The 23,091-nt window shown below is 42.7% G+C and overlaps 1 protein-coding gene and 1 non-coding gene across 2 annotated transcripts in view; one reads left to right on the top strand and one right to left on the bottom strand.

The window, feature by feature from the left end:
• Positions 1-282: 282 nt before the first annotated feature.
• edaradd (EDAR-associated death domain) overlaps positions 283-23,091 on the bottom strand; it is a 36,270-nt gene continuing 13,461 nt past the window's right edge. Inside the window, exons 2-6 of the mRNA XM_078405856.1 lie at positions 19,807-19,859; positions 16,266-16,314; positions 14,521-14,600; positions 5,216-5,267; positions 283-674 (exon numbers count right to left, since the gene is read on the bottom strand). Of these exons, the coding sequence (XP_078261982.1) occupies positions 283-674; positions 5,216-5,267; positions 14,521-14,600; positions 16,266-16,314; positions 19,807-19,859 (626 nt within the window). The remainder of the gene's footprint in view (positions 675-5,215; positions 5,268-14,520; positions 14,601-16,265; positions 16,315-19,806; positions 19,860-23,091) is intronic.
• On the top strand, positions 21,116-21,272 carry LOC144597100 (U1 spliceosomal RNA). The gene has a single exon (XR_013547698.1). It is a non-coding gene; the product is annotated as a U1 spliceosomal RNA (small nuclear RNA).

Below are 23,091 nucleotides of genomic sequence, written 5' to 3'. Positions count from 1 at the left end.
GAGTTACATTTTTAACAGGTATAGAAAGGCAGAGGAATAAATAGACACACAAATCATCACAATTCTTTCAGCCTTCCTATTGCTTCCTCAGTTTTTCCTATCACTTTATATATTCCCTTTAAATATTTAGCACTGAACAGTAAAGAGTAAACACCAAGACATCTAAGCTCCGTCTCTAAGTGTTTGACACAAAATGACAGAAGAAAACATTGAACTTTCCCGAAGTTAAATGATTACAAATGGAAATTATGAATATAAATTCTGAACTTCTTTTAACTTTGTTTATTTTGTATGCCACTGTTTAGGCCACTCTTTTTCTACCCATGCTTCCAGCACTTTCAGAATATCCACCCTTTTGTAAAACTTGCACAGGTCAATTAGTTGCGCTACTGTTCGGTCACTGTTCTTCAGCAAAAACTCTAATGTTGGACTTTGCTGTTTCTGCTCCAAAAAGCTGAGTTCATCATAGGTCATGCCCCATTTGCTGGCAAAGTTCCTCCAGTTTTTGATGGTTGGGTGGAGTGGATCCAGCTTTAACCTCAGTGTATACAACAAATCTTCATCGTTCATCATGTCACCAATGCAAGGAGATGGAGTGATGCATGTTGAAGTTAACAATGACTTTCTGCATGTGGTTTCTAAACAATATGTGCATGAATTACTGTCTTTCACATCTGCAAATGAGAAGTGGAGAACAGGTTTAGGAAACTGCTCATCACTTAACATTTCTTTGCATTTATCACTGAAAATGCCATATATGAAATAACATTCAAAGGCTCTGCTGGAAAGTGTGCACATAGTCATTCACTAAAAATAAATCAAGTGACTAACATAATCTTCAAACATTAATAACCAACACACAAAGACTAGTTAATAGGGCACTGCTTGACCCATGCTACTGGGTATTGGGAGGGGGGTGGGTTGAGGGGAGGGGGAAGATTTTCAGTTTACCACAGCATTGTGCAAACCACAAGGTGACTCTGAGCTTTCCTGGTGCCACCACTTGGTTTTGAAAAAACAATCAATTATAACATTCCAGCAATTAGTCGTTTAATGCTGATACTTCCACAACTGTGGCAACATTGTACATTAGGAATTCACAGCCTCTCCTGTCAGTGAAGGCAAAGATCCAAATGTAAGAAATAAGAAACAGAAAACAATGGTAGTAGTCCAACAAGCCCCACAAGCCTGCTCCAGCATTCAATAAGATCATGGCTGATCCAATCTTGAATTCACCATCACTTCCCCACTTGTCTCCCGATACCCTTCATTCTCGTAGTTTAAATGTCTGTTAAACATCATCTTGATAATATTCAATGACTCTGGCCTCTCAACTCATGCTGCCCTATATTTATACAAAATACAAAAGGACAAAATTGGCCTTTCAGCCCACTGAGTCCATGATGACCATCAAGCACCTCTGCACACTATTTCTATGCTAATCAAATATTATACTCTCCTTATTCCCATCAACTCTCCCCAGATTCTACTGCTCTCCTACACACTAGTGGCACCAGCGCCACTGTAGCTGTGAAGCAGCAATTCTACTAGCTGCCCGCCTACACCACCTTAATCAGCTAAATCGTGTAGAAAACACCAGTCAAAATCCTCTGATAGAATAAATTCCATCTATTTCTATTTTAAATAGACAACCCTTTATTCTGAAACTATCTCCATATGTTCTACATACCTTTACCAGAGGAAACATCCTCTCAGCATTAACCCTGTCAATTCCCCTCGCAATCTTGTATTTTAATAAGATCACTTTGAATTCCAATGAGTGAAGGCTGAAACATTTCATACTTCAACCCTCTCACCCTTGAGATCAACTTAGTGAACCTTCTCTGCACTGCCTTCAGTGCAAATATATATGTCTTCAAATATTAAGCTTCAGTCAAACAAACCAGAGTGACAGAAAACACACACCAGAACCGATAAAAACACCTAGGAAATCAAAACACAAAGTTTGTGGAACTTATGGGCAGCATATTGGCGCAGCGGTAGAGTTGCTGCCTAATGCGCCAACGACCCGGGTTCGAGCTTGAATATGGGTGCTGTCTGTACGGAGTTTATATGTTCTCTCCGTGACCTGCGTGGGTTTTCTCCCGGATTTCCGGTTTCCTCCCACACTCAGGAGAGGTACAGGTTTGTAGGTTAATTGGCTTGGTTTAATTGTAAATTGTCCCTAGTGTGTGTAGGATAGTGTTAGTGTAACGGAATCACTGGGTGGCACAGACTCGGTGGGCCGAAGGGCCTGTTTCCACACTGTTTCTCTAAACTAAACTAAACTCAACTGGTCACATAGCATGTTCATAAGTTCATAAGTGATAGGAACAGAATTAGGCCATTTGGCCCATCAATTCTACTCTGCCATTCAATCATGGCTGATCTATCTTTCCCTCTCTAACCCATTCTCTTGCCTTCTCTCCATAACCCCTGACACCCCACATCTGTGGAGAAATGGACAGGTGACTGAAGAAAGGTCCCGACCCAAAAAGTCACTTGACCATTCACTCCAGAGAATTCACTGCCTGACCCGCTGAGTTCATCCAGTACTTTGTGTTTTGCTCAAGATTCCAGCATCTGTGTGTCCCAGGAAATTAACTGTGAGTTTGTGAACACACCACAGAACCCAAGAAAATAGGCCACATCATAGAATGATAAGAATACTACAATCAAAATTAGAAATAAGCCAGATAGTCCTTCAAGCTGTGCCCGTCAATAATGAGATCACCATCCAAAACCCACCTTCTAACATTAGGTCAACAGCCTGCAGGTTGTGGTTCTTCATTTATACATCTAAGCACTGTTTAAATGTGATGTGTTTCTGCCACTACCACCCTTTGATGCAGTAAATTCCAGATCCATATCATCCACCAGATGAACAGTTTTCTCTAGCTCTGCTCTAGCCTATCCAATCATTCTCATAGCTACAATTTACTAGTTCTGGCAACACCTTCCCAAATCTTCCTAAATAGAGCAACCATTCCAGTAAAATCACTTCTACATTGTAATAAATACAGTGACCAGAATTATATGCAGTACTTGAATTGATGTCTTACAAGTGCTGTTTGCAATTCCTGCATAACCTGCTTGCACTCATATTCAGAGCCTATTCCTTGAATATGCCTGAAATTGCAGCAGGACTAGATGGAGAGCTTGCCAGGTCTGGATTTTTCCCAAGTTCCAGCCTTTCTTCCCTTAGCCCATATTCCTCAGCAATATCTCATCAATAGATGTGACAAATGCCCTCCTTCCCATAATTCTAAAATATTTCAATATATCTCCACCTATTATACTCTGAAGCAACTCTCCAAAAAACTATCGGAACAAAGATTCACTGATTGAGAAGAATGAGAAAATCAATCATATTGAAAGTAAAAATATAATAGAAGATAGAACAGCACAGCACAGGACCATGACCTTCGAACCACAATGCCTATGCCAAACATGATGACGTTAATCTCTGCCTGCACATGATCCATATCCCTCCCTTCCCTGCGTTTACATGTGTCTATCCAAAAGCCTCTTAAATGCCACTCTCGTATCTGCCTCCACCACCACCCATGGCAGTGTGTTCCTGGCACTCACCACTCGCTGTGTAAAAAAACGCCCCACGCATCTTCTTTAATCTTTGTTCCTCCCACTTTAAAGCTATACCCTTAGTTCCTTGACATTTCCACCCTGGGAAAAAGGTTCTGACTATCTACCTCATCTATGCCTCTCATCATTTTACATTCTTCTATCAGGATTCCCCTCAACCCCTGATGTTCAAAGAAAACAATCCAAAATAAATCCAACAATCCGAGTCCAACATTTTTAGTTCTCATCCACCTTTTAGTGACATCTCTTGAACGATGAATGCATGTAGATGCTCATATGGGGTAAGAAAGATAACTGAGTCAAAATGTTTCATCAGTGGCAACAATAGTAACCAAAATTCTAGATCTGATTATCCCCTCCCCACAATAAACCAAAATGCATCACATGTTTCCGAGACCAATTGCAATCCTGGAAGTTTCCGTGAGCATGAACATTACTAGTTTTCAACATCCTTGGGGCCAAGAGCTTTGAAGTTATGCAAGACTTCAGCATGGCTTCCAATTGGTGCATGGAGGTCTGATGAAAAATGCTACCATTTCAATAAATTTGACCTCTAATGCCTGTTTTTCCCGAAACAGGGTGATGTTACATAAGGGAGCCTTCTAAAGTTGTTGTGGAATTATGTGCTGATAAAGTATTAGCACATAATACTTTATTTGAAAAGTATTTGAAAAAATCGGAAGCAGCATTAGGGAGTTTGCTGAATGCTTTGAAGTTACGCAAGACTTCAGCATGGCTTCCAATTGGTGCATGGAGGTCTGACATTGAGAGGAGTATGGATATCTGCATGAAATCAGTGGATAACCTTGTATGTACTACCAACGCTAGGGTATACACACCTTCGCCAATTGAAGAATGGAAAGGTCTTGGGGAATGGATATGAAAAGATCCCAGTTTTCTAGGAACATCGGTATTTATTGTTATTGCCCATGAGGATCTAGAGTCACAGCACAAGGGAGAAGATCGCTGTAGAGTTCCAGATCTTCAGATTTCTGAGAACATACTTTCCTGCTGCCTTGTCTGCGGGTGGCTCAAAGGCAGTGTGTGGGGGTTTCATCATCTATGCTTATAGTCAGCAAAGAAATCCCAGAAATAATTAATCAAATTTATAAAGGGGATAAGACTTCATCTATGGTTCTAGATAATTTCCTCAAAATTTTCGATCCCGAGAAAGATGCAGAAAAGGCAAGTTACCTAAGGATTAGTACCTAAAAATAAAAGATCAAAACCCTGAGGCTGCAGTATAAACGGCTGGTTTAAACAAAACTGTATTTATACTATTTGTGCAATATTTGTCAAAGTATCAAACTTCTGAACGGTTCTTCCTCATTGTGGACAATGAACTTGTTTTGAGAAATACACAACAATGCTGAGAACCTATATTCTACACTGTGGTATTTATCTCTCCAATTTAACTTTTGTCTTTGTGTTTGGGTTGATTTTATTCTGTATAGTATTATCTGATTTGATTGGAAAGCACACAAAACAAAGCTTTTCATTGTACAATTCCGTATACACCAAAATTACAATCGATCATTAGCATTTTACTTCAATCCAAATAAAAATGGGTTTTATACTCATGATGTGGAATGATAGAAATGGTTCATTTTACCTTCTTCTGAGAAACAATTTCCTTCAATGTGTTGACTCTCATTATCTTCTGGCTGCATGAAATTACAGAACAAAGTAGTATTATTATGATAAGAACTTGCAATATTTATTTGCAGTTTGGAGAAGAATAGTTAAACATGAAATACAAAAGCATGGGTTCACATGCATGCTTTCAACATGCTTGCGACGAGATCAGACCAGCCGTACTTTATTGACATACAAGATCCAGTGCATCCAAATCACTGCAAACAAACTGCCAACTCTGATTAAACCACTCCTTAAAAAATGCAAGGAGCATTTCCAAGAATGTCCTGGGGATACTGGGGATTCCTTCATGCTGTGCAACTCAGCCTAAATAAATACTGTACAATGTATACAAAAACATGTGGATGCCTTCCATTATTTCTTATGATTTTTTTAATTCTTCAACGTATTCCACAAGCAGCCTAATTTCATATATTATTACCTCAAAGTCAACAAATTATTGGCCTAAAAGTTATTTTGTGCAGCACTCAAAAACTGACTGTACAAGTGAAAACTAAATTAACATATTTCAAGAGGGGCATTTCTGAATGTATTAACACCACATATTAATAACACATGGACGTTTTGATGCATGAATTTTACTTACACAGTGGAGATTTTCTGAGCTGCAGTCATTCAACTGCCAACAACAGTTGTGCAAAGCCCAAAGTTGGGTTCTGATAAGATTTTCAACCACACAGGTCTGAGGCAGAACTGCTGCTGTTCACTAATAAATGGAGTTTCTAATTGCATTGAATGCAAATGTGCAAATGAAAGGATCAGATCTTCATTGATTGGCAAAATGCCGTACAATTTCCTGCCAAACCTCAACGTGATTGAGCCAAATGATGATCCGATCAATCACAAGCTCGCACATTCCCGGTCAAATTTTTATCATCAGAAATGTCATTAAAAAACACCAGACGAAGCAAAATGGTTCACTCTTCATCAAATTTCATTGAGAATTAAGTTTAAAAAACGAGTCTGCATCTACCAGCACACCATCCCTATCCTACACATACTAGAGACAATTTACAATTTTAGCAAACCAATTAACCCACAAACCTGTACGTCTTTGAAGTGTGGGAGGAATCCAGAGCACCTAGAGAAAATCCATGCAGGTCACAGGGAGAACGTATAAACCCTATACAGACAACACCCGTAGTCAGGACCAAACCTGAGTCTCTGCCGCTGTAAGGCAGAAACTCTACCACTGCGCCAACGTGCCACCCCCATGTGAATGGAAAAGTTGCATTTATCAAACTGGAAGGTCTCTCACATTTCTGTTGCAGTTTTTCTTGACTTCTGCAATGCAAGGATTCTGAGGTGTGATTAACTTTTAATTCCACTGTTAGAGCAATGCAAACACTTGTCTTGTTTGCTACTAGATGTTTGTGCGAGGAAGCTGTTTCTCTGTACATGGTTCCGCAGATACCTGGATAGGTTTCTCTGCTCCTCTGTGAGGAAATTGACAACCACCTTCCAATTATTTAAGGAGGCTCTTCAATGAATGGAGGATAACTCCCTGTAAACTGTCAGAGAACTGATTGCATTCTGTGGTGACCCTTTAAGAAGTATTTTCTCATGTCAGAGCTATGATGAAAAATGCTACCATTTCAATAAATTTGACCTCTAATGCCTGTTTTTCCTGAAACAGGGTGATGTTACATAAGGGAGCCTTCTAAAGTTGTTGTGGAATTATGTGCTGATAAAGTATTAGCACATAATACTTTATTTGAAAAGTATTTGAAAAAATCTGAAGCAGCATTAGGGAGTTTGCTGAATGCTATTTTAATGTTAGAAAAGTGGCAAAGACAAATTTATGGGCAATAATCTTTTTCTTTGTTGTTTTCCAAATATTATCTGCTGACATTAATATTCATTCTTAAAATATCACAAGAGATATATTTTGATTTACCTTCCTTAAACCATTGAACCTTGGGGGTGGAGTGCCTTGGGAGGTGAAGTGTGAGTCTTTGGCTCGAGAGTCTTCAGCGAGGAGGCTGAGGCAAGGAGGCTACGCTTGTTTGAACTCTGACTTGTGATTTTTGTCACCGAAGAAATGGCAGGCATGTTGGTGCAGTGTGTTTCCTGTAGGATGTGGGAAGGCAGGGACACCGCTGGAGCTTCTGCGATCTACACCTGCAGGAATTGTGTCCAGGTGCAGCTCCTGAGTGAACGTGTTGGGCAACTGGAGAAGCAGTTGGTTGGCCTCAGAGCCATCCGGGAAGACGAGAGTTTCCTGGACAGTACCTACAGTGAGGTTGTCACGCCACGGATACTGGAAGAGCAAAGGTGGCTGACTGTGAGAAAGGGCAGTACGTGGAATGCAGGAGACCCCGGTGGCTGTGCCGAATGAAAAGAGGTACACCCTCTTGGGAGCTGTCGGGGCAGAAGATGCTTCTAGTCCAAATGGCGGACAGGTCGGTGGCTCCAATACCAACGATGAGACTCGACCGGTGAGACCGACGTCGGGCAGTGCCATAGTGGTGGGTGACTCCATTGTCCAAGGTGCGGACAGGAGATTCTGTGGTGGCAGGCGAGACTCGAGGATGATCTGTTGCCTCCCTGGTGCCAGGGTCAAAGATGTCACGGACCGACTTCAGAACATCCTCGAGAGGGAAGGAGAACAGCCAGAGGTAGTTGTGCACGTGGGCACGAACGACGTCAGGAGGAAGAGGAAGGAGGTTCTGCATCGCGAGTTTAAGGAGTTAGGAAGAAGAATGAAGAGCAGGACTTCCAGGGCGGTTATCTCTGGACTGCTTCCTGTACCTCGTGCTGGTGAGAGCAGGAACAGGGAGATAGGAGATATGAAAGTATGGCTGAGAGGCTGTTGCAGGGAGCAGGGATTTAGATTTATAGACCATTGGGATCTCTTCTGGGATAGGGGTGACCTGTACAAAAGGGACGGGTTTCACCTTAACTGGAGGGGGACAAGCGTTCTGGCAGGCAGGTTTGCTAGTGCTACACGTGTGGGTTTAAACTAAATAGTGGGGGGGGGGGGGGGGGAGGGGTTGACAAATTGGGAATATAAAGATGGAGTTAAACGGAAAGTGATTACAGGATAAATTGCAAAAGACTCCCGAATTAATGGGATAGTTCGAGAAGGGATAAGAGAGTAAGGTCAGGGCCAATAGTGACCGGTGAGAGGGGAGGTGAATACCGAGATTAAAGTGTTGTATTTGAATGCGCGAAGTATAAAAAATAAAGTGGATGAGCTTGAGGCTCAGTTAGATATTGGCAAGTATGATGTTGTGGGAATTACAGAGACATGGCTGCACGAGGACCAGGGCTGGGAGTTGAATATTCAGGGGTGTACGACCTATCGAAAAGACAGATAGGTGGGCAGAGGGGGTGGGGTCGCACCGTTGGTAAGGAATGATATTCAGTCCCTTGCAAGGGGTGACATAGAATCAGGAGATGCAGAATCAGTATAGACAGAACTGAGGAATTGTAAGGGTAAAAAAACCCTAATGGGAGTTATCTGCAGGCCCCCAAACAGTAGCCTGGATATAGGGTGCAAGTTGAATCAAGAGTTAAAATTGGCATGTCGCAAAGGTAACGCTACGGTGGTTATGGGAGATTTCAACATGCAGGTGGACTGGGAAAATCAGCTTGGTAATGGTCCCCAAGAAAGGGAGTTTGTGGAGTGCCTCCAAGATGGATTCTTAGAGCAACTTGTACTGGAGCCTACCAGGGAGAAGGCAATTCTGGATTTAGTGTTGTGTAATGAACCGAATTTGATAAGGGAACTCAAGGTAAAAGAGCCATTAGGGGGTAGTGATCATAATATGATCAGTTTTAATCTACAATTTGAGAGGGAGAAGGGAAAATCGGAAGTGTTAGTATTGCAGTTGAGCAAGGGGGACTACGGAGGCATGAGAGAGGAGCTGGCCAGAGTTGACTGGAAAGATACCCTAGCAGGGAAGACGGTGGAACAACAATGGCAGGTATTTCTGGGAATAATACAGAAGGTGCAGGATCAGTTCATTCCAAAGAAGAATAAATATTCTAAGGGGAGTAAGAGGCAACCGTGGCTGACAAGGGAGGTCAAGGACAGTATAAAAATAAAGGAGACGAAGTATAACATAGCAAAGATGAGCGGGAAGCCAGAGGATTGGGACTCTTTTAAAGAGCAACAGAAGATAACTAAAAGGGCAATACGGGAGAAAAGATGAGGTACGAAGGTAAGCTAGCCAAGAATATAAAGGAGGATAGTAAAAGCATCTTTAGGTATGTGAAGAGGAAAAAAATAGTTAAGACAAATGTGGGTCCCTTGAAGACAGAAGCAGGTGAATTTATTATGGGGAAGAAGGAAATGGCAGATGAGTTGAACAGGTACTTTAGATCTGTCTTCATTAAGGAAGACACCAACAATCTCCCAGATGTACTAGTGGACAGAGGTCCTAGGGTGACGGAGGAACTGAAGGAAATTCACATTAGGCAGGAAATGGTGTTGGGTAGACTGATGGGACTGAAGGCTGATAAATCCCCAGGGCCTGATGGTCTGCATCCCAGGGTACTTAAGGAAGTGGCTCTAGAAATCGTGGACGCATTGGTAATCATTTTCCAATGTTCTATAGATTCAGGATCAGTTCCTGTGGATTGGAGGGTAGCTAATGTTATCCCACTGTTTAAGAAAGGAGGGAGAGAGAAAACGGAAAATTATAGACCAGTTAGCCTGACATCAGTGGTGGGGAAGATGCTGGAGTCAATTATAAAAGAAGAAATTGCGGAACATTTGGATAGCGGTATCAGGAACGTTCCGAGTCAGCATGGATTTACGAAGGGGAAATCATGCTTGACTAATCTTCTGGAATTATCTGAGGATGTAACTAGGAAAATGGACAAGGGAGAGCCAGTGGATGTAGTGTACCTGGACTTTCGGAAAGTCATTGATAAGGTCCCACATAGGAGATTAGTGGGCAAGATTAGAGCACATGGTATTGTGGGTTGGGTGCTGACATGGATAGAAAATTGGTTGGCAGACAGGAAACAAAGAGTAGGGATTAACGGGTCCCTTTCAGAATGGCAGCCAATGACTAGTGGGGTACCGCAAGGCTCGGTGCTGGGACCGCAGCTATTTACAATATACATTAATGACTTAGATGAAGGGATGAAAAGTAACATTAGCAAATTTGCAGATGACACAAAGTTGGGTGGCAGTGTGAACTGTGAGGAGGATGCTATGAGGATGCAGGGTGACTTGGACAGGTTGTGTGAGTGGGCAGATGCATGGCAGATGCAGTTTAATGTGGATAAATGTGAGGTTATCCACTTTGGTGGAAAGAACAGGAAGGCAGATTATTATCTGAATGGTGTCAAGTTAGGAAATAGGGAAGTACAAAGAGATCTGGGTGTCCTTGTTCATCAGTCACTTAAAGTTAGCATGCAGGTACAGCAGGCAGTGAAGAAAACTAATGGCATGTTGGCCTTTATGACAAGAGGAGTAGAGTATAGGAGCAAAGAGGTCCTTCTGCAGTTGTACAGGGCTATAGTGAGACCGCACCTGGAGTACTGTGTGCAGTTTTGGTCTCCAAATTTGAGGAAGGATATTCTTGCTATTGAGGACTGTCATATGTTGAAAGACTGGAGTGACTAGGCTTGCATACGCTGGAATTTAGAAGGATGGGAGGGGATCATTGAAACATATAAGATTATTAAGGGATTGGGCATATTAGAGGCAGGAAACATGTTCCCAATGTTGGGGGAGTCCAGAACAAGGGGCTACAGTTTAAGAATAAGGGGTAGGCCATTTAGAACGGAGATGAGGAAAAAACTTTTTCAGTCAGAGTTGTAAATCTGTGGAATTCTCTGCCTCAGAAGGCAGGGGAGGCCAATTCTCTGGATGCTTTCAATAGAGAACTAGATAGAGCTCTTAAAGATAACGGAGTCAGGGGATATGGGAGAAGGCAGGAACGGGGTACTGATTGTGAATGATCAGCCATGATCACATTGAATGGTGGTGCTGGCTCGAAGGGCCGATGGCCTACGCCTGCACCTATTGTCTATTGCCTATTGAACCATTGTTGCATATAATTGTAACTGTAATTGCAATTAATTTATTAGCCAAGTATGTAAAAACACACAAGGAATCTGATTTGCCATAGTCATACCAAAAATAGCAACAAGACACAACTACTTAAAAATTAACATAAACATCCACCACAGCGCACTGTGATGGAAGGTAATAACGTATTATCTTCTTCTCTCCTTTTCTCCTGCGATCGGGGCAGTCGAACCATCCGCAGTCGGGGCGATGGATGCTCCTGCAGCCGGCGACCGAAGCTCCCACATCGGGGCAATCGAAGCTCCCGCGATCGGGACGGTCGCAGCTCCTGCAGTTGGAGCTCCCGATATCGATCCCAAACCAAGGCTTCCGTGGTTGGAGCTCCCAAATTCGATCCCTGACAAAAGTATCGCAAGCTCCATGATCTTAAGTCCAGGCTCCCGCGGTTGGAGCTCCCGAAGTCGATCCCCAGCAAAGCGACTGCCAACTCCACGATGTTAGGCCGCAGTGCGGACGGAGATACGATAAGGAAAAAGTCGCATCTCCGTCGAGGAAAAAGTTTCCCCCACCCAACACATAGTATAAAACATAAGATACACTGAAACATACATTTATCAGACTAAAAATAACAAAAAAAGAAAAGGACGAGACACTGTTGGCGAGGCTGCCATCACACGACGCCACCTGCTGACTGCTTGTAAAATAAATGCAAGCATTCCTTGATTTACAAAAGGAATGTTTCGTTCAGTGAAAAGTTATAAAGTGAAAAGCGTGATTGTTGAAGTGTCCTCGGGTGCAAATGTCAAAGACTGGAGGACATAGCTTGAAGGTGAGGTGGGTAAAGTTTAAAGGAGATGTGCGGGGCGTCTTTTTCACACAGAGGGTGGTGGGTGCCTGGAATGTGCTGCCAGGGTGGGGATGGAGACAGATACCATAGTAGCATTGAAGAGGCTTTTGGTCAGACACATGGATATGCAGGAATTTTGGGGATATGGATCACCTGCAGGCAGAGTAGAATTGTTTAACTTGGCATCATGTTCGGCATGGACATTGTGGACTGAAGTGTCTCCTCCTGTGCTGTACTGTTCATTGTTCTATGTTCAAAAGGAACACTGTGATTTCGACAAATTCAAAATGATGTAGAAGGGAGTATGAAATGCTTATGTGGAGATTGGTACATTATTTATGATAGTGATAAGGGCATACATTCTATTGGGGCAACGGTAGAGTTGCTGCTTTACAGCATCATAAACCGTGGTTCAATCCTGACTTCAGCCGCTGTCTGTACAGGGTTTGTAAGTTCTCCATGTGACTGCATGGGTTTTCTTCAAGTGCTCCGGTTTTCTCCCAGACTCCAAAAATGTACATGATTGTAGGTTAATTCTCTTTGGTAAAATTGTCAATTGGTCCTAGTGTGTAGGATAGTGCTGGTTGGTATACGGGGTGATACTGGTTGGCATAGATTCGGTGGGTCAAAGGGCCTGTTTCCGCGCGGTATCTCTAAAGCCCTGAAAGTCTAAAGTACAGTACAATAAAGTCTAATGGCATTGTGGAAAGATTCTAAAGTTAACATTCATTTCAAAAGGAACACCTCCAAACTCCACATCAACTACACCACGATACAATATATTCTTCACTTGATCATCCTGGCAACTGTGAATGGAAAATGAAAGGAAAGATTTTGTGATAAAATCATAGAACGATACAGATTACTTGTGCCATGACTCTCCCCATGAGACCCACCTGGTTTATGCCACCACCTAGTCTTTACTAATCATCCATTTCAAGCAATATTTTAGAAAATAATTCAATAATTTGACAACACCAGGCGTGACAGAGAATTTGGGTAAACAATTAAATATACATACTAACCTTTAAAGATTTTAAAAACTCATCTTGAATTTTTTTTTCAAATTCTCAATTGGCATATATCTGTTGAGTATTATTCTACAACTTTATTCATCTTTTCAAAACAAATTATAAGCCTGATAACCTCTACCGTCTCTTAATTCTGGCAGAAAAATAACATCCCATCTCACTTTTCATAACAGTAATCCCTGAAGAATGGCACAGTGGTGAAGAGATAAAATTGCTGCTTACAGTGCCAGAGAACCGGGTTCGATCCTGACTACCAGTGCCATCAATACGGAGTTTGGATGTTCTACCTGTGACTGCGTTCATTTTCTCTGAGTGCTCCGGTTTCTTCCCACACTCCAAGAATGTGTAGGTTTGTAGGTTAATTGGCTAATGTAAATTGTCCCTAGTGTACAGGGTGCAGCAGTGGGAGAACATAGAACAAGTGTATGGGTGATTGTTGGTCAGCATGGACTTGGTGGGCCTGTTTCCACACAGTATCTCTAAACTAAACCAAATTAAAAACTAAACATATGATAAGATTGCACTGAATAGATATTACATGTTTTATTAAATTATTTCTGATCCATTGGTACTATACTGGGCAAGCACCTGAAATGCCCTAAATGTCAGAATGTATTTTGTGTAATTTCTGAAGTTCATTTTGGGCCTGAGACCACAATAGATGCTCTGCACTGAAGAAGATGAGAAATATGCCAAAAAGAAAGTTGATAAACAGCCGTTAATACCAAAATATTTTGAATGTATGGATTAAGAATGGAAGGGAAAAAAATCTGAAAACTAATAGAACTGTTTTGCAGCTCTTATGTTTCTTCAAAATACTGGATTTCTATATTAGCATTAACGATTGCCTCATGGGAAAGCTGCCTTTGGTTATGATTGGCATGTACCTCAGATGGAAGAATTCACCACAATTCACCAATAACATTCCACAATAATTACCACGGGCCATTTTCTTTTTCAATCCTCTTAAAGTGGAATCACTTTCTTACCTAATCATTCCTTGCCCTAGGCAGTAGATAGGATTCCCAAAGGCTATTCAATGCAAAGATTAGGAGATACCTGCCATTCAATTTTCATTTTCTCCTCCTATGACATTGTACACAGATGTGTTTTTAGGTGCACTGCAGGCTGTTCCAGAAAATATCCAGCACGAGCTGACATTGCCATCTTGTTGCTCATATTACTTTGAAACCACCTTATTTTGATATCGCACTTCAGAGGGTGAAGGAGGAAGTATTGTCACAAGACCCTTGGGCAGATTGTGGGAAGAGGAGAGAAATTAAAGCATCTTTTCAACAAGCTGGCTAAAGTGAGGGCAGAATACTTTGAAACTTAATCTCTACATAAGCTCATAACCAAGGAAAGGAATAAAGCAGAGATAAACTTGTCCCTACCCGTCTTGTCATCCAAGGCTGTGCAATTAAATGCTCCAGGTTAACCGTTGCTGTATCTTGTCCCGGGAGATCTGAAGAACCTGTCAGCAATATTAATTGAGCTTTAGTAGACACTGATAGGTGGCAGTATTCAAAAGCTATAATAACTTCAGTATGAAATACACCACCCCCAACCCCCCAGCCCCTCAACATCTCCCAACTTCAGTTATATTATACATGGAGTGAATAATTATTGACAAGCCTATCCTGACAAAATACAGACGCATGTTAATGACACCACCACGACATTTGTGAACCATATTTTACACTTTTCTGCTTAACAGACCATATGGTGATAGAGCATTGTGGAGCTTGGGGCTCCAATACTCCGCAGTATAATGTGACATCTTACAGGTTAATGCATGCAGTTCTACACAATGGAAAACAGCAGAAATACTGTTCATGAAAAATAATTAATGATGTCTCATCACAGGTAGGAAAGCAAGAAATGTTTTGCAGCTCTCATGTTTCTTCAGTATTATGGAGCTCTATATTAGCATCAATGATCGCTTAAAAGAAAATCCATTGCCTGCTTTGTTGATTTCAGATTAACAAAGTAGTGCTTCATTGTTGGGCATGATGTCATTTTCATTGAAACAATTAATGGAGGTTTAGCCTTTCCTTTCAGAAGGACATGAAAGATACTGGAATAATTTTGGTGAAGTACAGGGAAGTTATTCCTGTTATCTTTGCCAGCATTTATTACTCAATCAACATGGAACAATAAAATAGCTTTTCTTGCCATTATTACTTTATTAGTTGTCATAATTGTTCTAAGCACATTTGCTGCCACATTACCTACACAAAGCACTTCTGGAGTCACAAAAGTTCAAAATAAATGTGCTTTCTTTCACTGTGTCCTCAGAATCTCTATATGTTAGCTTTACATAGGTTTTACCTCCAAAAAAGATGTTCGGGTTATTCCAACAATTCCAAAGCAATTCCAAATGATGCATACATTTCAAAATTTCAATTGACTTTCCCTTTTGAAAAATTGAATTCTGTTAGTTCTCAAGATGATCTGCATTTAGATTCTGTATAAGGTTCTTGCTCCAGTTTCACGTCATGAGAGAAGCAGGGAATGCAGGGCTCATGTTACCGCAGAGAAACTGGAAAACTTTCAAATGTCATCACAGACCATTATTAGTAATTTCCCCAAGGATGCATCATGAAAGAAAGTCCCTGCAACAAATGTGCATTGATAGAAAATCAAGCAGAACTGCATTAGCACTTTTAAAAAGCTAATTACTGCAATCATATGAAATTTCTTTGTCCCTTTAACAAGGCACTATTCATTTATTCCAACTCGTATTTATTTAACAGATTACAGGTTTGTAGGTTAATTGGCTTTACTAAGTTGTAAAATTGCCACCTCTACTCCCTATATACTAGGGGCAATTTCCCAAAACCAATTACTTAAAACCTGCACATCTTTGGGATTGGGAGGAAACCAGACCACCTGGAGGAAACCAAGCAGTCACAGAGCGAACAAACTCCACAAAGACAGCACCTGAGGTCAGGATCGAACCTGGTTCTCTGGTGCCGTGAGGCAGGAGGTTTACCAGCTACACCACTGTGCCACCCATAAACTCTGACCGTACAACAAATTGACAGCTTTTATTCCATATAAAACACATTGCAACTGCTTCATTCCGTTAGGTAAAAATTCTGTCCACTGTATTTTCTTGGGTCAAGAATATTGATACCTTTAATGGAAACACTGCAGTCTGTAGCTTGAATAGGATATTTTTCAATCTGTCAATATAGAAAGATATGTATTACTTTACATATACTTTTAGTCTTTCAGTTAATTGGTGACTATGCACATATCCTTGCATTCGTTTTATCAGTGCAAAGTAACATGCTACTTGTATGTGGCCCAAAAGATTTCATTCTTCAAGTGCATGGAGGATGTAGAGAAAAAATGAATAAATTTTGGGTGCAAATTCAACTGAGTTGGTATGATAATTTACATTAATGAGATTTGGATAGAAGATGAACATCCTAATTCAATCATAAGGTCTACAGGACGTATAGGGGATCTGGCTAAGGGGAAAGAATGCCATCATTGATTGCTTCAACAGGTACAGATGATAGAACAAGGAAGATACAGCAGAAATATTTATAAGTAGAATCAAGAAATAGAAAAGGTTTAAATATTGTGGTCGAGGCTGTTTATAAGGGCTTTAGGAGCAGTTGTAAAGTGTCAGATTTTATTAATTAAGAGATTAGGCAAACATGCAGTAAAAACAAACTAGTCTTAATAGAGAATTTAAACTTTTTACAGATTTGGAACAACAAAAGGTTGTGAATTCCAAAGTGTTCAGGATAATTTTCGACATGCAAAGAGTGTTATAAGTTTGACACTTCCTTCCGCAAATGGTGGTTGATTTGTCATTTGTGCTAACGGAGCAAGAATATAAAGATGCATGATATAGAGTCATGAGTTGCATGGAAATGAATAGAGGAAAATAGGAATGCATCAGGGGTCAGTCATCACCCTGTTGAAGAGCACAAAGAAGCCGCAGAGGTTAAATGACTTGTCCCTAATCCCATTGCTGGTGATAGAGAATAAAACATTCTTCACTGAGGGAGTACATTTCTGATAAATATTGAACAAAATGTGATTTGCCCAAAACGCACTCACCATCAAAATACTAAGTTCTTTTGAGGGATAAATATGAATTAAAGGCAATTTAATTCTACCCATCTGCAACCTTCCTATCTGTAAAAGGAGTGTACACTATATTGATGAAAAAGGGTGGCAGTCAAAGGATTTTACAGGTGAATTTCATTAGTATTCACTTCTTGCATTGCCATCTATCTATATACTAAAACTCTCGTTTGTTTGTTTGTTTGTTCCTGAACTACAGCAAAAATGGTACATAATAGCGTGACAAGGGAGGGAGAGGGACGGGGGGAGTGGAGGGAGGGGAGGAGGGAGGGAGAGGGGAAAGGGGAGTGGGGGAGGAGAGGGTGCTGCACCAATGCAGGAGAAGTTTGGGTCCAACGGGTCCACTTGGTCTATTATATTACTAAAACTCTCTGTTTGTTTGTGCATTATATAGTTTGGGGCTTGACACAACCAAAACGGTACATGATAGCGCAACAATTTTAGGCCCACCTTACTCACCATTCCCCCGTGGGTGGAATAAACCCACTTTTGTTACTTTTTTAAAACAATTTATCTAATAAATTTTAATAAATGTGCTCCTCCCCCACCTCCCCTGGAGGGCCAGCAGGAGGACCGGCGTCCGTCCCGGAGTGCCCCGCGCCTGACCTTCCTCCCATGGTGCAGCGCACGGCAGAGGCTGCGGCAGAGGGTCTAACAAGATGGCTGACCCCGCCGATCACAGCCAAGCTGCAGGAGACACTTCGGCTTCACGCCCGGCCCGCAGAAGAAATGGGGCCGAGGTCAGTGCCTTCTCCCTGTCCACTCTTGCCCACCCACGGCCCCGGGAGACACTACCCGCCCGGCAACGGGCCCATGCCATCGCCACAGATTGCAGCCGAGCTGCAGGAGATCCTTTGGCTCCGCGAGGCCCGCAGGAGAAATGGGGCCGAGGTCACTGCTTTTCCCTTATCCCCCCTTGCTCCACAGTTGGGCTGAGGGGGGAGCGAGGGGAGGGGAGGAGGGAGGGGGGGATTGGGGGAGGGGTGAAGGGGATGGAGGGAGGGCGTAGGGGGAGCGAGGGGAAGGGTGGAGGGGGAGGAGGGGGGTTTGGAGAGGGGGTAGGGATGGGGGGAGGTGGATAGGGAGGGGGCAAAAGGGGAGGGGGGGATGGGTGAAGGGGGGAGGGTGGGGGTGAGGGAGGGGGAGGTGGGGGGTGGGGAGGAAGGGGGTGGAAGGGGGAGGGAGAGAGGGAGAGGGGTGGAGGGAAGGGGAAGAGGGGGAGGGGAGGAGGGGGTGTTGCACCAATGCAGGAGAGGTTTGGGCCCAACGGGTCCACTTGGTCTAGTCTATATACTAAAACTCTCGTTTGGTTGTTTGTGTGTTCTTGAACTACAGCCAAAACGACACAATAGCGCAACAATTTTAGGCCCACCTTACTCTCCGTCGTCCCTTTGGTGTTAATGGGAGATGTTTCATTCAAATCGGTGCTATATTTTTAAAGTTATTAACATTTTTAAGTTTAAATCTATCTCCGAGGAAGGGAGGGGGTGGGAGGGAGGGAGGGGGAGAGGAGGATAAGGGGGGTTGAGGGGGATGGAGTGGGGGGGTGGGAAAGGGAAGGGGAGGGAGGGTGGGGGGGAGGGGAGGGAGGAGGGAGGGGGTGGAGGGAGGGAGGGGGTGGAGGGAGGGAGGGTGGGGGGGTGGGGAGGGAGGAGGGAGGGGGTGGAGGGAGGGAGGGGGTGGAGGGAGGGAGGGGGAGGGGGAGGGAGAGAGAGAGAGAGAGAGGGAGGGAGGGAGGGAGGGAGGGAGGGAGGGAGGGAGGGAGGGAGGGAGGGAGGGAGGGAGGGAGGGAGGGAGGGAGGGAGGGAGGGAGGGAGGGAGGGAGGGAGGGAGGGAGGGAGGGAGGGAGGGAGGGAGGGAGGGAGGGAGGGAGGGAGGGAGGGAGGGAGGGAGGGAGGGAGGGAGGGAGGGAGGGAGGGAGGGAGGGAGGGAGGGAGGGAGGGAGGGAGGGAGGGAGGGAGGGAGGGAGGGAGGGAGGGAGGGAGGGAGGGAGGGAGGGAGGGAGGGAGGGAGGGAGGGAGGGAGGGAGGGAGGGAGGGAGGGAGGGAGGGAGGGAGGGAGGGAGAGGGGCGAGTGGGGGAGGAGAGGGTGCTGCACCAATACAGGAGAAGTTTGGGCCCAACGGGTCCACTTGGTCAAGTTATTAATAACTTGACTGTCGCAATATGAACTTGGTACAGTGCTCAAAATTGCAAATATGCAACATAGCCTGTGAAAGAAAATATTTCAAGAACATAAGTTCTATACACCTCAATCTATAAATTCCCTAAGTGCAAGGAGTAAGTGCTAGACATAATTTCAAGGCCCTGTGTCCACCATATATAGCTCGATATGGTTCTATGATGTGGGTAAACATGGTCATTCCCCTGAATTTGGAGGCTTCAGGATTTGTGAATGGGATTGATATATTTGGTGCAAATTTCATTCATCCAGAAGGATGCTTGTTATTTCACAAGCATTACTAAACATGATCATTCAACATCAATTAAGTGCATTAAGCAGAATTCAGCACGATCCATATATAATAAATTAGCAAGTTCTGAAAAGGTTCACTAAGTGTACATTAGCCGTACCTTTTCTGAAGGGACGCTGGGATCAGTGTCCTCAACAGCAACTCGGGCAACCTCTGTTAAAAAATAAAGTAGCAAACGTCAATGAAAACGAATGTCATAAATGCAAGACAACATAACTATGAACGTTGTAACAAAGTAAGCACACACATTTGCAAACTTTTCTTCAAGGCAACGTGTTGGAATTATGCTTAAACTTGCTATTAATCCCAGACACTCACATATCATTTATAGAAAGTAGTGAAGCGAACGAGACCTTCATACAGAAGTAGGGATAGGACATGATACAGAAAGGATTCCTTCGAACCAACAGACATATGTTTTATTGATTGTAATTCAGTAACATTGGTCATAGTACGAAGGTAGAACATCTGACCAAGTCAGGCTGGAATCTGATTTAGGAAGCAATAGAAAAGGAGAAAAGTTAAAAAATAATTTAAATAACTATCATTAAGAAATATAAGAACATCTGTTATGGAACGATGGGGTCATTGAGGTATACTGCAGGGAAACAGGAACCGGTGCAAATTGCCTACTTTTGATCTATCCTTGATGTGACTGATCATTATATTTCACATCAAACCATACCATGACCCAACAACAGACCAACACTACGGTGAGTCATTACCTCCACTGCTTGGACTTCTCTGAAGGAGCTCCGCACACTCTCATTTGTCATCTTATTGTCTATTATTATGTAGCGTAGTTAACATTTTTCGAGATGAATATATGATTGCTTCTTTAAATATGATTGCACATTGCCTGTATTTACCATTGGTTATGGGGCATTCGGATTTCTGATCAATCCTATTTACTGTATAACATTGAACGATTGTGTCCATTGCAACACCAGAATATAAAATGTTAGTCTTTATTATTTGGCTTTACGTTTAAATACCATGAGATTTTCTCCTTGCAGTTGTAGAGTACTGACCAACTTTATATTTGACTTGTTTTGCTTTCATCATAACTTCTTGTAAACTATGATATAACATAATGTTGAGCTCAAAAGTCTACTTTAAAATTCATCGGATCTTTCAAAATTATCTTCTGAGCCCCATTTATTAGAGTCAAATTAAATTAAAGAGCAGCAAGCAAATCTGCATACAGTAAGGCCTCTAAATTACTCTCAACAAATGGTTGTCCTCACATTATATTTTCAGACACTCATTTTGTAGGTTAATTAGCTTTGGTAAACTTATAAATTGTCCCTAGTGTGTAGGATAGTGCTAGCATATGGGGATCACTGGTCAGTGCGGATGCGGTGGGCCGAATGGCCTGTTTCTGTGCTGTATCTCCAAAGTCTGAACCAATACTTGCTTGGCAGGGAAGAGACCATGATCAGAAAGGCGGTTCTCCCAGGACGAGGCTATCCCATTGCTCTTCAGGTGTGCTGACGCCTGCGATGTCCCCAAATGCGGGATACTCCACTGTAAGATTTGTGGTAGTGGGGGACTGCATTTGCATTAAAACAATTAAGGGTGGCATGGTGGCGCAGCTGTGGAGTTGCTGCCTTACAGTGCTGTCAGCGCCGGAGACTCGAGTTCGATCCCGACTACGGGTGCTGTCTGTACGGAGTTTGTACATTTTCCCCGTGACCACATGGGTTTTCTCCAAGATCTTCGGTTTCCTCCCACACTCCAAAGTCGTACAGCTTTGTAGGTAAATTGGTTTTGTATAAGTGTAAATTGTCCCTGGTGTGTCTAGGATAGTGTCAAAGTGTGGGGATCACTAGTCTGCGTGGACTCAGTGGGCCGAAGAGCCTGTTTCCGCGCTGAATCGCTAAACTAAACTCAGCAATGACCATAAAATTAATACAAATATATTTTTAACTAAATGGCTTTGTCCTTTCTTCTGCCGATCAAACCCCCACCCACATGTATCAACCTATCACTTGCCCACTGTTCTATCCTCACCTCTCTTTCAAATTTCTCACTCACTCCTACAGTCAGTCTGAAGAAGGGTCCCGACCTGAAATGAAGCTTATCCATGTACTCCAGAAATGTTGTCTGACCCACTGTATTACTCCAGCACTTTTGTCTTTTTCTGGAAACCAGCATCTGCAGTTCCTTGTGTCCACAAATATATTTTTGCTCCTTGGCCTAATGATCTGTTGCTTCATTTTTATATAAGGGTTTTGGAGTTTGTAAAAAGGCAGTATGATTAATGCTCACCCTAAGGCAATACTGATGGTTTGATGTTTCATTTTCTGAAATTGGAAAGTTGTTAATGTGTATGGAACTGTTCCACAGAGTTATTCTGTAAATCTGCTTGATGATTGATGTTGTACTCTGCTGTCTGATGGAGTGAAGAATTAAGCCTTCAGGGCAAGTCATTTGAGAGTGTACAGTGAATAGTGTGCTAACAACAGGATAAGCGCAGCTACCATGGGATTTGGACACTTCTGTGCAGCATCTCAGTTTAGTATGCATACAGTTAAAAACTTCTGAATCACGATTTTGCCTCATCAGGAGTTATCACTTTCTAAATGAATAAATAAAGGACACAAAGATTGGACCTGCAACGGTTGTAATTCAAGGCCAGTCACCCTGACAAGAAATATATTTTAGGTGGAACATCAGAATTGATTCATTACACCAGTTTATAGAATCAGAAGGTAGTGTAAGTCATAAGGATGTGGAGACTTAGCCCGAACAATTCCGTAACAGAGGACTCTCTGATTTATGGACTGTTCTCAGGGACACAGTCGGAGACGGACATCAAGTGCTGCTGGAAGGTCATCAATGATGAAAGACACTCTTTGGTTGGCCCGAACCTTGTTAACCTCCCAGCAGAGTGAGATGTCCGTCAGGGAATGTGGCCGACTGGCCCACTCTACAGACTGCAGGAGCACGTGCTGAGAGACGCACTGAAGCTCGGTGCAGCCAACACCAAGGTTCTGCGGGGGAGGACCACAATCTCGGTTTCTTCCGCTGCTGCACATTGGGGGGCAGGGTGTGGTGGAGACACCCCTCAAACAAAGGAAGGGATCTCACCCCAGGGGGCCACATGAGTGGCAAGGGTATAGTTATGGTTTTTTGAAACACTACAAAATATAACACTAACAGATGTATGTGCAGCCATGGAGAATGTCGGAAGAAATTTGCACAGTTCTTGCAATTTCTTATTTCTTATCCTGAATAAAGTTTATTTTGATTTTTTTTAAAAAAATAGCAAAGTCAGTGAATAAGACTTGAAATGAAGGTTATAAATATTCTACACATTTCACATCCCTTTCAGAACAACCCACAGCACTTTACATGCAATAAGGTATTTCTGAAGTGTATT

This window comes from Rhinoraja longicauda, chromosome 9 (assembly GCF_053455715.1).
Source record: "Rhinoraja longicauda isolate Sanriku21f chromosome 9, sRhiLon1.1, whole genome shotgun sequence".
NCBI lineage: Eukaryota > Metazoa > Chordata > Chondrichthyes > Rajiformes > Arhynchobatidae > Rhinoraja > Rhinoraja longicauda.
This window is presented reverse-complemented; position numbering and strand designations above follow the sequence as displayed.